Source organism: Haliaeetus leucocephalus, unplaced genomic scaffold (assembly GCF_000737465.1).
Source record: "Haliaeetus leucocephalus isolate CR32 unplaced genomic scaffold, Haliaeetus_leucocephalus-4.0 Scaffold0, whole genome shotgun sequence".
In the NCBI taxonomy this organism is placed as follows: domain Eukaryota; kingdom Metazoa; phylum Chordata; class Aves; order Accipitriformes; family Accipitridae; genus Haliaeetus; species Haliaeetus leucocephalus.
The window spans coordinates 22,684,422-22,700,090 of record NW_010972436.1 but is presented as its reverse complement, the minus strand read 5'-3'; the positions used below and the strand labels follow the sequence as shown (position 1 = coordinate 22,700,090).

At 36.6% G+C, this 15,669-nt stretch overlaps 1 protein-coding gene across 11 annotated transcripts in view; it reads right to left on the bottom strand.

Annotated features, from left to right (window-relative positions):
- The window catches only part of KMT2C (lysine (K)-specific methyltransferase 2C), a 181,190-nt gene that overhangs the window by 86,539 nt on the left and 78,982 nt on the right, over positions 1-15,669 (bottom strand). For all 11 annotated transcript variants that reach the window (XM_010586059.1, XM_010586023.1, XM_010586032.1 and 8 more), the window contains exons 7-12: positions 9,041-9,203; positions 8,177-8,348; positions 6,218-6,332; positions 5,230-5,402; positions 4,313-4,473; positions 1,662-1,775 (exon numbers count right to left, since the gene is read on the bottom strand). In XM_010586059.1, coding sequence (XP_010584361.1) covers positions 1,662-1,775; positions 4,313-4,473; positions 5,230-5,402; positions 6,218-6,332; positions 8,177-8,348; positions 9,041-9,203 — 898 coding nt within the window. The remainder of the gene's footprint in view (positions 1-1,661; positions 1,776-4,312; positions 4,474-5,229; positions 5,403-6,217; positions 6,333-8,176; positions 8,349-9,040; positions 9,204-15,669) is intronic.

The following is a 15,669-nucleotide window of genomic DNA, read 5'->3' as shown; positions in this document are numbered from 1 at the left end:
ACACAGGTGTAGTGGTCAACAAGTATACTTGGCATGCATCAAGTACACCAAGTACATATCACTTTGATTAAGTGAATTTAATACATAGCTTAAAATATACATCATAAATATCTTTCTTTGTACCTATGTTTACAGTAGTCTATGTTTTTAGTTCATTATTTTTCTTCCCTGGAAACACAGCAGAGTAAATCACAAGAAAGGAGACCCATGATTAATTTTTGAGGAATCTGAACACACATTTCCAGGTAGGCAGCTGAAAGTAGGTTCTCCTTTTTCATTTCTGTATATTGAAAATGCATGCTAGCATAAATTAATGTATTTTAAACAACTGTCCCAACATTTCCAAAAAGCAGAGAGCTAAGAAAAGGAAAAGTACAAATAAAAAATATTTCCCTCCTAGCGCTCCTTCAGACTTTAGGAAATCACCTGAAATCAAAACAGTTGATGCTGTTTTTTAATTTACCAATGTGTCATGGAATTCTTCCAAAAATATTTGTCTAGCCTTCCTTTCAACCAAATCAAGCACCTTTGATCCACAACTTTGTTCACCATCGAGTTCCAGAGTCTTGTATCCATTCCATGGAGAACCACATTCATTGCTCTGATTTTGGCTTCTCGTATCTTCTTTTGATGGACCCTGATTCTCTTACAGGCTACTTACTTTCTATTACACTTGCACTCTTCTTAAATTCACACTGCTACAACCTCCTCAGCCAATACAGTTCAAAGCCTAGTATTTTATTATGAATGTGCCGTCACTGATCATTTTAAATCATGGCCCTTATACCACAGGCTGTGATGCATAATAGAGTGATCACAGCTAACCTGCAAGATGGGTTTTTTTTGCTTTGCCTTTAAATGCAGGTTTCTTGTTTCCCCTTAGAGCAACCATCCTCCAACATTGGCTGGGAGTGGAAGGGACATACTGGAAAGTTCTTTGCCATTGATATCAGTCACTAACACATATAGAGCATTTGACCCAGAAACCATTCTATTTGTATTTTTTTCTTTGGCTGGTACTTCATTTGTGACTGACAAGATATATTTATTCCCAGAACACAAATGATCAGCAACTGCAGCACACCCTGTCTAGATGACTCCATTTGTTTATTAAACAAATTATCTTTTATTTACAAAGGGAAAAAAGAATAAAAGAAATCCTTCACCAAAGATATCTGTGGAGTTACAACCACGAAGCACATAAACTGGAAAGAAGTTCTACAGTGTGCCCCAAAACACACCAGGAGAAATTAATCCAATCCAATTATTTGCAGCTACAAACAAAAAAGACTTGAAGAGAAAGTGTGACTGTATTTGAATAGCAACAAATAGTGGTTTTTACTATAAACCTCCAGTGTACTAAAGCATTTTAACTGTATTTCAAGCTTTTGGAGAAAGCTAGTCCCACCAAAAAAGCAAAAAAACTTTCTCCTACACAAACACTCCAAAGACTACCTTTGCCTTCAATAAAATACTTCTTCAGCAAAAAAGTTAATGCTCTTGCTTGAGAGTTCAAATAGTAGAACTGATGCAATTTGTCTCCTACTGCTTTCCAAGCACTTTTTCCTCTGAAATTTATGAAGTACCACAAAGCTTACTGAAAGGAAGAGGGTTCTGAAGGGTTCTGTGCTGCATTTTCCCAGACTGCCAAACTCTCTTACCGTCTGTGACACATCCAACAGCTGATTCTTGACCAGGGCCATCATCAGTAATGGGCTGTTCCTGAAATGTCACATCCTCTCCACCACTTTCCATTTCCATTTCATTTGTACAAGCTTAAGGAGAGGCAAAGAAGTTATCAAAAATGATTATGATGTTTATTCTGTTACTTTGGCATCAGTAGTTGCTGTCACTGTTTGACCTTTTGGCTAAAGAGTATGATATTTAACAATATGATAGGAGTTAGGACAAATCAGGTCAATGAGAAGGTTAGGGAGACTACATAGTACTCCTGAAAGATTAAAAGCCTTTTTCTCATTAACACTGAAGCTGTTTTATACCTTTCAGATAGTGAAAAATGTCTGTAAAGCAATTATATACACCTAATTGTGAAAACTTAATTCACAGTCACAGACTTTGCATTACCTGAGCAATACAAAAAAGTCTTTTCTCAAATTCCAGCCTGATAAATTCAACAGAACTTGTAGCATGAAGGCTTCAAATTTTTATACAGATACTACAATGGCCACCTACTATCAGCACTTGGAACACTGATTTTCAACATACCTGTTCAACAACATGAAAACTAAATTTTGCCACTTTAGAACGAGGATACCTTAATCTGCAAGTTCCTCCTCCTAAATAAAGGAATTTGGATGGAAAAAGTGCTACTGAGCGTTTCTTCTGCTGACAGTATCTATAATAGCTGACAGCTCTATAATAGAGCACAGAAACACTTATTTTTTTCCTTGTGTAAAAGCTTTTTCAGTTAAGGAAATTCATTAATATGCACTAGACAAAGTAGGAGCAGGAAAACCAAAGTATATAGTACATGTAACCTCCAAAGGAACTGATCCTCCAAAAGATGTTAGCACAAAAAAGTCAAACGAATATAGCTTTCTGTTCACGAAAGTAAAGTTCAAAAAGCCAGGAACTTATTAGGTGATGCTACTTTTAGCACCTAAAAACTGCCGTCAGACAACTTTAAAGTGATATTTTAACTTTGAGGAAATAATCATTTAGATTGGCTCCAAATCTGATTTTAATGTACAAAAGTGCTCTCCTGGGTATAAAACACTGCATGACTGTACTGATGTAATAGCTCCAGATTACTCCTAGTAGTTGAGATGACAGTCCTGTTCTTCCTTGGGGAGAAGAGCATGCTTGTCAATGCTTCTACTAGCTAGAAATCCTAACAGAAGTATTACTTAAAAGTTGAGCCTTTCAAATAAACCTGTTACTTACTCAAAAGGGTTTTCAGCAGAAGACTGGGAGTTTTTCCAGCACAAATTTTGGATATTACTTGGGACATCTTCCTAAATGTTCTAAATACACTGCCTGAGAGTCCAACAGCCTCTACTAACCTTTCAGAATGGAAGTGATCTTCAAAGGTTGAATTTGCCACTCTTTCTAACTTGGAGCAAGTGTTCACTGACAGAGTTCTTCTGCTCACTTACATACTTGTACCTACTGTCACTGCCCTTCCTCCAGGATCACCTTTGTCATCATTTCTTTACTGCTTACAGAAGGTATGCACTTACACGTACAGACTAACATCAAAGAGAATGACTTGTTTACACAAAACATCAGTTTGAACACAGAAAAACTAGAGTTTTGTAGTAGTCCAACACCTCCCTTTCCAGTCAAAAATTGTCAGGCTTTTGAAAACACAGACACTTATGCAATAGAGCTATCAATTTCTTTTAACGAAAGATCAGTGCACAAGCATTGCTGTTTAAGCATCAAAAATGCACATGGCAGTGGTAGCGCAGTTAATCTGTTAGATTTCATGTTGCTTCCAAATTCAACCACAACTGTATTTCTCTTAGGAAATTCAGCCTGCACGGGATTACATACTATCCAAGACAGCACATGATGTGAAATACACAAAGTCATTCAGTTATCAGTTCATTACACAGGTCTTGTGGATGACCCACCGGGCTCAGATCAACAGATCCAAGTTTTCTCTGTGCTTCCCTACTGTTACTTTACACTTTTCTGCAACTTCCCTTTCCACCTTTTGCTTGATTTGTCCATTTAGACAAGAATCTCTCAGAAACAAGATCACTAATCATATATTGTTTTGAAAAAGGACACCTGATTAAAAGCTGTTTAGTTAAATATACCTGTCCCTTGAACATAGTCTAGCTTCCACTGCGGCGTCCTGCCTGGACACAGTGAGGAGAATGGGCACTATGAGACTGACAAGTAGCAAGGGGGAAACAGGAAAACTGGATGTCTCCATGAATATCTACCAGAAGTTGGCTTGTGCCTGGCAGTTAGGCACAAATGAGTAAAACAGTTAGGGTCTCCAAGGAATACATTTATGAACTGTACCACATTACAAAAAAATATTAAGAGAAGTTTACAGCTACAGGCCAGGAAGCTGGAGCTGGAAGGTTGAGAGCCACCGTTAAGGTGCTTACTTGCCCATGTTCCTACAATACAGGATCCTGAAGTCTGAAAACCAAAAAGCATATTGAGAAGACCGCTCACCCATGGATTGCTTGAGAAGCTGCTGCTGAATAAAGGAATGGATGAATTCCACAGAGTAGAATATGAGTGGCTGGTTCACAAAAGACTTAGTGAGACAACTGCAGATATTTATATACGATGTTAGCATTTTGGAAATACAAAGATTGCATTTGATTACCTGTTATACTGTCAAGTTGAGGAATGAGTTCAGAAGTGTCCATTACATCACATGACTGAGTCTGATCCCCTTCTCCTTGTTTACAAAGAGTGCAGATGTAGTCTTTCAACTGAGACTCCAATTCACTACCTGGAGATCTGTCACATTCTATGTGAATCCACCTGGGGAGATTAATTTACTGTGACTATGATTTTAATAATAAAAATATAAAGTATCCCAGTAAAAGATCAGTTAAAAAATAGCACTGTTTTCTGTCCCTATGGGGAAATAAGAAATTTCAGCCAATGCTTTATTATGGAGAATTTTAGAGAAATGAGCATGATACATCAGTATGTCAAGCAGTAAACAAATTTAAACATGAAGACCTAAACTGTCACTAAAGCCAACTGGACACCACTACATGTACAGCAATATCAAGACATTGAACAGCAAGATACAATAGCATTCAATATGAAACACAGTCTACATTCTTAAAAGGCTCCCAGTAGTGCCGGTTTTGGGTTTTTTTTTTTTTTTATTACTGGCATAGAAAACCACATAAAATTAAACAGAGAACACATACCTGAAAATTTAAAAACCCCCAGACCATTGCAAACAACAGTCTTTAAAAGTTAGGACAATGAGTCTTCTAGTCTGCTTACTCACAAAATAGATGCAATGTAAGAAGCAGCAGCAGCACGTTTTTCTGTACACCTCAGGTAACTGCCAATTAATACTTACTTGCTAAGATTAAAATAAGACTAGCTACTCTTGTTCGCTGTATTTAGGGATGAAGGATCATGATGTTGCACAACAAGATACTATAGCATTGTACATCAAACACAGTCTACACCCTTCGCAGAAACGCATCAACATCATACAGCTCATCAAAAGCTTTAGGCATTTTAGTACAATTTTACAAAAATTAGGATTCTTACCTTTTGCACATGTGACAATGCAACATATCTTTCTGGAAGTCTTGGAGGCACAGTTTTTCACAGAAAGGACAAGGTAAGTTGTCTTGCTGTTGGTAACAACTGTCACATACCAAACAATTATGGTGCCACTGACAACTTGTTCGTGTGCCACACTCAGCACATACTCTACAGTTCTAGAGATCACAAGAATTTAGTTGTTAATTATTGTATTTCACAATGGGATAGAACTGCCACTAACTGACATTTTCCTGTTTCAAATTAAATTAAATAAAATTTCCATCCTTGATAACACTAATAAATTATTCAGGATCTGATAACAGAACACGAAGAGCCTGTACAACAGCAAGAAGAGTTTCCTTGCACTACTCCCTGACTTGAAAGGAGCATTTCTTACAAGATCAAACTTTTTTATTCATCTTATGACTGCCACAAACTGGCTATGAAATTACATACATCTCATATACAGGGACTTGTTATGCTGAAATCATGTTTTTATTATTACTTACACTTACTCACAAAGTTACTGATAAAACAACAAATTCAAGCTGCCCTCCTCAGATGCAAAGGAACCCTTGAGCTGCAAAACTGCTGTTCTGCTAAGCAAGAAGTAGTTGAATATAAAGAGCCTTCAAGTATAGATTACATATACTATTGCATAGATTTTAGTTTACATTTTAGTTTGCATTGGATCATGAGAGCCACTGTCATTAAGTGAAGGTTATCCACTCCACCTGGATTCTACGCTTCTCTTTTCCCCTGTGGGGGTTGATTTACTGTCCTACACAGGCTGCTTCATCCACAGCACTGACAGCTACCCTCACAGAGCAGCTGTAGAGCCACATGATTAAATACATGTGGGATTCCTTCAGAAATTACGTTATGTTACATGCCAACAGCAGTCCGCAATACACCTAGAACAGCATAATGTGGGTAACAAAATTTGAGTCCCTATAATGACAAGGAATTATTCTGAAACCTTTCAACTTACTTTACATTTCCAACCATTTGTTGGTACAGCGTCCATAACTGGTTGTAGACAGAAAGTATGGTAACCCTTGTCGCATGTATCACACACCAGCATCTTGTTGTCTTCCCCAGAATGTCTAAGAAAAGTAACAAGTGGTTAAAAAAATTATTTAAACAATCCATAACAAAAGATCTATTTAATGAAAAGTCTAAACAGGAAGACACATAGCTGAGTACATGAAAATACATGAATATCACTTACAAATAGCTCCAAAGATAATGCCCTCAAATTTGTATTTAAGTATGAATGAAGATCACCACGCTTACTTTAACAACTGCTGAGCCTGTGCCACCATTCTAGAAATCAGCCCACTTTCATTTACACACGTGTAGGCAGATTTAATGGCCTTTCTGTACTGAAATCAGTTCAAAATCTGAAATATGTGATTTATTTCTTTCTGAAAAGAAGATGAAATTGTACTTGTTCCTATAAACAGTCTGACTGTATGTTTTCCAAAGGAAAAAACAAGCCATCACCTCTGACTATCAGAGCTCCTATAATGTCAACCAATATGACTGCAAGAGCAAAACAAGCATTAAAAGGAAGAGATTTCAATTTTCCTACAGTGATGTATTTCAGAGCTCCACCACAAATTTCAGTGATAAAATAAATTTGCAGAGAATAAAACAAATAGTTTGGTAATCTCTAAAGGCACTGTGTTCTGCCTTAGTTTAAATAAATTAATTCAATAAATAAGCATGCAACAAGATTTGCCTTGATAAAGCTTCACAATATATGGCATTACACTTACTAGATACTACTTCATTACCTGGGAGACCTGATATTTTAAAAAACAGTAAATGCTCTCTCTTTGCATGGAGGTATGTTTAAAATGTTATTCTTTAACACTGGCATGAAACTTCCATACTCCATAAAGTAATAGGTGTGAAAACATCACATTTTCTTCTGCTTTTCCACTAGAGAGGTTTGTTAGCAAATACTGTAATTACCCAGTACAACGTTTTTAGGGATATTTTTTAGAATGTGCTTCACTATTGCAACTTCATTGCTGGCATTTGCTATCAGCTGCGTGTGATCAGGGAACAATCTTCTTTCAGTGGGTGAATCTCAATGCTAGCAAATACTGAGTGTTCTGCTTGGAAAACAGCAAAGCACTGACTGATCAGGTACATGAGGCAGCAGTGAAGTGGTTTTTTTCCTTCATACTGTCTCAGCTGATCTGACTAAAGCTGAACAAAACTCTTATTTCTTTTCTAGTAAGTACTTTAAAAAAACAAAGCCAAGCAAGCAAAAGGACCCTGCAGTGCCCATCAGATTAAGTTATGTAAGAACAAGCATACAAGCGGTCAGAGTTTTCCAAGTGAACCCTTATGATATCGCAACAATTATGTTTCATTGTCTCAGTACTTGTCTGGTGTAACAATTCAATCATGGTCACTCATGTCACTTTTTTTCTTTGCTCAACTAAGCCATGTTTTTGTTTTCATAATGACTCATTAAGTGCCTCTGAAAGACACTACAAAATAGAAGAGAGGGCCTAATGCAGGGGACCTACCCAGTCTGTGGTACACGCACAGCTGAAATGTCAGCTGAGTAAGAGCACAGGTTCCCAGACTGTAAAGGCACTACAGTAAACTAATTTGTTAATTTGGTAAATTTGAGAAAAATCCTCCTGTACAAAAGGAGGAAAAAGTCAGAAGGTTTTGCTGCTCTCCAGAACCTGCCAAGATAATGGTAACTCTGGGGGTATAAACCACAGGAGTTTCAGCTTAGCTTTTTTAGAAGAAAGTTCCCAACACAAGGGTTTGTTCAGCTACTTAATATAGTATCATAACAGATGTATCTGGGCAAATAATCTAAGCTTTTTGGAAAAAAGAACAGTTAATATAATAGATGTTTTAAAATCACAGCACATAAATCTCACACTGTCCTCCTCCACATCCTTTAAGTCTCACTTACTTGCAGTTCTGGCACACTTTGCAATCAGGACACTGCCAACCTGCTCTTTTTAAAGGTGTAACTTGTATGTCCAGACACATCCCATGGTAGTGCTGGCCACAGGTAGTACAAAAAAGTTGATCTAAGAGGTCTCCAGGGCTGTCACACACTGCACAATTTGCTTCTTCCTTTGCTACAAAGAAATTATTTTTTAAATTATTATTTCGTTCAAAATTATGAACAATTCAATGAACCCAATGAAGCCAAGAAATTCTTTAGTAGTTCTTACGCATATACAACTCGATCATTCTATGAAATTCAAATTTAATTAATATACTTAATAACTACTCCTTTAATTTGGTTTTCTGATATACTCAACTAATCTTCTCGTAACAAAAGTACATTCATTTTAAACCTTAATAAAGTCTTAGCAAAGGAAACAGTTTTATTCTCCTCAAGATAAAACTGAGAGCTTTAGGACCAACTCTCCTTTAGAACAGGTACAAAATAAAGCTCCTAACAGATCTAAAACTACTATTTAGCTGAAGTGTTCGCAATATGGTTGCCTAACTTGAGTTAGGACAAGTAAGCAAGCCTATCAATTTGAACTAAAACCTGACGGAAGACAAGTCTGATGAGTAAACCCTTCCCATGTTCTGTCATTAAAAAAACCCAAAAATACTAACTTTGCTGTGCACCACTGTCAGTCTTTAAAAACAGAGGAGTATGAACTTGCATCTTTCTCATACCTGAACATATGTGAACTCTTGGGTACATGAACTCGGAAAACAGGTCTAAACAAATGCACTCTTAAGCTGATCCTGACACAGATAAGTTTTCATAAAACCTGGTACTAATTGTGTCATTTGAATACAGTGTACTTACATCTTTCAGGAGCCTGATCAATATGGTCTGGACAAAGGAGGGACAAGTTACTGAAATCCTGAAATGTGCCTGCTCCAGCAGCACAGGGGTAATGGTACATCTGGGTACATTTCTCTTCACAGCATTTGATAGTGGCTCCAAGGTGCTTACAATATGCACATCGCTGAAAAACAAACATAACAAATTGTTCAAAAACTATTTTTTTCTTGTCATTTTTCAGCTAGATCTGTTCCCCAGCTTCATTTAACAGACAAACAACTCAGCCAGTAGAAGAGAGTGAATGCTGAGGAGAAGGAAGCTAGTGGACTGTGTCTTTCAGTGGCACCCCCATATCTTTCCAACTTAAAATGTTTAACGAAACCCACTCTAAATTCACCCCGATGACTGAGATTCTTCTTGTCACAGAAAAGCATTTTTCTTTTATAAGTTATCTAACTTGAGCTATGCCGTCAGTAGAGGCTTGGAGACTTATTCGGAGTAATAAAGGCAGACCACACTATGCTGTCAATAGGTTATAACTAAAAACCACCTAGCTCTGTTAAGTTGTAATGTAAAACTGTAGACACTGTAATCAGAAATGCAAATGAAAATGAAGTATCATGTTCTATTGAAAATCTTACTGACGTTATACAATTCTCTCTGGGATGATGATGCATTACATAACCTAGCACTTTCTTCTCATCTCTCCATTCAAGGCTACACAAATATCACCACGGAACTTTGAGAAGTCATAAATAAGCATTATTATTATTGACCATAGTCACATTTGTAAAGAAATAATTTCTCAGGAAGAGCTACCCAATAACCCTCCAGTTCTACAGTCAAGAGGGAACAGATTCTATCAGTCTGCTTGTAAAGTATCACCCACATCTTTCCGATTCAGTTAATCAGTCTTTTTTCTTTCTTGGATTCATTACAGTCCCTGAAGCACTGTAACATGCTTTTGTACTTTTTCACCAAGGCAACAATACTTTTTAAGGCTAGAGCAAAGCACTGTAAGATGTGCAATAAACTTAAGAAAAAACAGGTCAGTAGCTCACAGGAAGGCATACATAACATACAGCAACAACTGAGCTTGGGGACTCTCATTTTTCATAATAAAAATATAACACTAACACTGGCATGTTTGATTACTAGCTCAAGTGTCAAGTAACATCCAAATATGAAAATAAACCAAATCAAAGAAAAGTTACATACGGCATCTCCTTAATTCTTAGAATATGGGCAATATTTATTACCATAATTCTTCTCTGTTTCAAAGCCTGGCATGAAATTAGGCAGGAAATAGTGCTACTACAATTCTACAGATATCAAAACCAGCCCATACGAAAATACAAATCACAAAGCTGGCCGTGTTAACAGCTACATTGATATTCTTGAAACCAGATGAAATTAACGTCTTCAGCAAAATATCTGCCTGCACCACAACTCATGGACAAGAGAAAGAAAAAATATTAGTTTATGCTAAACACAACTGCAGTGTAAAAAGATAAAACGCTTCAGCACAGAAATTAAAACAGGTCACTAAGGACAGCTACTGCCACGTTTCTGTGCTACAATGCTAAGTCTACTCTTCAGAGCTACAGGACATCTCACCTCTACCCATGTCTGTAACACCTACTAACAGTATGGAAAAGATGTATTCTGTTACTTTACCAGCCAAAATGCAGAGAAGAGGAAGGGGGACAAGATAAGCAAACAATAACATGGAGTTCCTGAAGTAGGTAAAGAAGGTACTAAAAGTAATGACAGTTAAGGACTGCCAACAAAGCCAAAGTCATGCAAGAAACTCATTTTAGGAAACAACACATTCAGTAAACACTTGCTGAGAATGCTGTAGAAGGTAAATCCTGAACTTTGATGTGAAATCATGAAAATATAGCCCAAAGCCTCCGCCTTCATGAACTGCAGCCGCACTTTAAACAGCATAAAACCCACTGCACTATTTTGTACTTGACACTCCTACAGCCAATTGAGATGCCCAGATTACAGCTAAGGCCCAACTCTTACAGACAGGCCACACATTTTTCAAAGGTATTACTCACTAAGAAACAGTAGGAATGGGAACCTGGGAGGAGCTAAGGTCCAAAATGTGTCTCTCAGGAAAGTATTCAACAGAGAATTTGTTGGAACCCATAATAAACCCTTATGAATTATCTAATCGGGAAAGAAAATTATGAAGAACTGCAAGCACTCAAAGAATCCAACATTTACTAAAAGCTGGGAATAATGGATTATCTGCAATATAAATAGCATTTTTAAACATCACACCTGTTTTTCAAAACCACTAATCAAAAATTATACATAACAAATGTAAAATCAGAATATACCTTTTCCCAAATGCTATATGACTAAATGATGAAATTATTAGAAATGAGCAAACTACAGGATTACTGCAAAGCCTTGAAAAATGTTGATGTTGATTTAAGGAACCATGTAAAGATGCTGGAAGAAAAATGGAAGCCCAAATTACGTTTAATTGAACCCTTTAAACCCATCTGCTAAACTGCACTGGCAATGAAAAGCATTTGGCAGCTAAGTAAAATACACACTTTAAAAACAATGTGGTATATATCATCTGAAGCAAATAAAAAGCACAGAATATCAACATTTGCTGAATTTATAAGAGAGATAAAGCAGTCTGAAGAAACAAATGCCCAAAGGGATTTTTCTGGCAACAGCTGTTGATGAGAAGGGTTACTTTTCCAGCAGTAGAAGCCAACACTTCTCTGAAACCAGGCCACATGCTATGACCCCAAAAAACAACTATGCAGCTATTATGACTAACTAACCTTCATGAAGAAAGTAAGGATATGAACAGTGAAGTATATTAATTTAAAAAAAAAAAAATCAAAAGCTCTGCTAAACAAACCCAAATACTACTTTACTACTCTATTGCTAAAATATGGCATCAGTACAGTAGGGGGTGGAAGTAAGGAATAAACCACATTGCCAGTAAAACGCCAAGTCTCTTTACCACACTGTATGAGGACAGTAACAGAGACAGAGACAGTATGGAGTCTTCAATTTCATTAGCACAAGCAGAAAATAAGGCCTTATGTGAAGCGGGTGGAAGCTGAATCTGAGTTTTCAAAGGGTAGGTATAGGAAAATGGCAAGCTGTCAAAGCAAGCCGAACACTGTTTTGTTCATGGATCAAGTAATTTTACAGTCCTGTTCTACAGAAAAAAAACTTTACAAGGTGTCAGAAAACTAGAGAGATAGTTCATTACTTAGTCACAGTACTTCCAACAAAATAAATGTCACTAAAGTAGTGTCAGCAGACTATTTTCCTAATCAAAAAGTCCTTCATTGGTTACCAACTGTTTTCTTCAGCAAGCTCCTAGTACACTCATCCGTAACAAGAAAGCTCTGATCACATCCATACTTCTGCTACTTCTTACTATTGTAATTTCCGTGATTGAAAACTGTCCACACCTCCGCCTACTTGGTCTTTTTCACCTTTTTCATCTGATTTTTTTCATACAGACAGAAAAGCATCTCATTGTTAAAAGCAAATAGCTATACGTTCTTTCAAATTTCATTTTGAAATTCCCTTTATTCACTAATCCCATTGGATCAAATGTAACACTGTTATACAAATACAGTGAAAGATGAAAAACTACGTGAATTAACAGAAAACATAAGAAAACCTGATCAATCACCTCCTCTCTTTTCTAGTTGTATGGGAGTACATCCTCTGTGCCCTTAGAATTACTTCATAGTACTACTCTCTCAGCAACTGGACAAGTAGCAACCCTTCAGAGGCAGACATTAAAGTAGGGCTGAAATAGGGACTTTGAATAAATACTTAGTTGCAACCTGATCAGTGCAGTAAAGTTAAATGTTAGTATTAGGTATTGCAAAATGTTTTTTAAGCAAAATGACAAAAGGTTTTCACTGATTATGAACTTACTTAGCTTTAAAGAGGTCAGCCAACAAACCCTATGATAACAAAAAGTAATTTTAATTTTATGATAGTGAAACCAAAAATGCACACAAGCCATCTGTCCTTAGTTAAACAATTTAATGTATTACTGGTAAGAACAAATTTCAGGCTGTTTAGCTACTGAAAACTGCTACCATACAAACCTATAACTAAGGAGAACTGGACCTTAACATCCTGTCATTAACGAGACCGCAAAGAAATTTTAGTATAAACAGTGACTAATGAAATATGTTTTCTGGTAGTTCTGATAATTTTCATTGATTGCTCCATCATCTAGAAAAAGCTTTATATTGCTTATAGACACTAATCACCATTAGCACCTCTAATGTCAAATACACTGTTTTAAGTACCATAAAGCATTTAAGAGCACAATGCAGTAAGGTGGCAACATAAAAAGCATTAATGGCTTTCAATTGAACTACTGATTAGAAAAGGTACTAAGTAACATGAATTTCCAGGAGTACTGGAAAATTTTTAAGTACTTCTGATTTTTTAATTTTGTATTAAGCAATCAATTAATTTTGTATTAATTTATAACAAGCAAGTCAATCAGACATCAGTTATTTTTGTTCCTCAATCCTTAACACATACAAAAATTGAAGAAATTAAAATCCCAATTTCTCTAACAATAATTTAAAACTATAATGTTCTTAACAGAGACAGCATGTATTAAAACTTCACTACAGTGTACCCTTCATGCTCTGAGTACTCTGAAGTAACCTTAAAAAAATAAATTGAAAAATCACAATTGTAGAAACAAACTATCAAGTTTTGCTTCTAAAACCCTATCAAAAACATGGGACAACCAGAAGAGATGCAATTTGGCCAAGCTCAACACATGACTGAGAAAGACTGTCTTCTAATGCAGAATTCTTGACTAGATACTCCTAGGTACTACATACTGTCTGTAACCTGCCCAGTTATCTATACAGGAATAAGGAAAAAAGGTAAGAAGATACAAATGTTAATAACTAACACCACTACCAGTGACTCAATACACGTAATCAAGGCAGAAAGTGAAAAGTCCCTTCAAGTGTGGAGATTTCAGGCTCTCTACAAGTCTCAACTTTGTTCCTCCTTCCCACCAGTTGCCTCCTTTTCTCACCTTTATAAAAAATTACATTAAATAAATGGTGTTGATATCAATGCATCTAAAGATTGGGACAATAAAGCATTCATGTTTTGCAGGAGTGTTTTTCGTAATAATTGTGATAGGTTAATAACCTGTAAGAAGCAAACTTGCTAAGGGAGATAGAATTTTTTATTTGAAACCTGAAATAGGCAAAGGAAAACATGCAAACCTTATGGTGCACAAATCCTTCCTCATATTATCTGAAATGTTCCCAAATGCTTGTCTATTCAGAAGCTCCACAGAATGGTTTGTGTGCCTTGAAGCTGTATTCTCCTCATCATTATATAAGCTAGTGGAATAACTGCATGCATATGATTTCCTCCACAGACTCTGCCTTTGCTGCTTTTTTCACACTTTGATGAGGAAAAGCATTTTTTTATTCACCTTCTCACTTTCTACCAGATTTAGGATAATGTAAATGTTTTGAGTGAGTCTAAGCTTTCTCACAGCTAACAAACAACTATTCCCTTAATTCTCATCTAATATCCACCGTGACAGAAGGGCACAGGCGAGCATGTTGTTTAGTTAGCATGTCAACAATGAGAACGTCAATAATGTTTATTTAATGTAATTTAAATTGTGATTATCAGGCTTCAGCATCAGCAACTTCAGGACAAACAAGGCAACAACAGAAATCATCAGCTTTGGTTTAAGACTGCTTTTTGGCAGGCTCAGAAAACAGACTATTGTGCCAGTTCCATTTGATTCATGCTGGGAAGGTCTTAAGAAGTACGTGTAGACATTTCTTTTTGTTGGCAGAGCACAGTCTGAGCCACAAATTGTTGGAGGCTTATAAAAAAAAAAATAATTGGGGAAACATTGCTACATGCTTGTTGTTTAGTGATCTTCTCTAGGCATCTGTTACTGGTCACTGTGGAAGATACTGGGATGAAGTCAACTTTCTGTCTAATCCAGCACAGCTTCTATGTTCCTAAATCACATATAAGGATTCTGAAGTGGCTTAAGCATTCTATAGGTTGTCTATGCTACAGATCCTCTGTAGCTACAGCTAGGCTGGCATAATTACATCTGCAAAGCCATTTAATAGAAACTCAGTGGAAGGAGAATTTACTGCTGATACAGTCACACTGTACTTCCAAACGACCCAAGCCTTGTGACAAGGCTCTAAATTTTGTGTCTATATATGAGCCAAGTGTTTAAGCTCCCATTACACTTAGCAGAGACTTAGTCATTTTATGGAATTTACTTCATTGCAATTCAGTTCACCAAACAGTGGGTGTCCATTTTCAGGCTCCACTGACAATACCGTCCAGATCTCCATTGCTTGTAATTGGAATTTAAACACAGCTCACAGGTAGACACGTCCACAGGGAGGTCTAAATTTAGATGACAGTCTTAAGCTGAAGCCTGCCTAAAACATGTTGCCATAAGTTCTCTATTGGTAACACAGCTAAGTCCACACCAAAGGTTTTGTCAGCATGGCCCTATCAGTGAAGGGATATGAATGGGTACTACTTACAAAGATTCATATATAAATTCTGTTCGATTCATGTAAGTTTTCTGAATGATGAAAAGTTGGGCTAAAGGT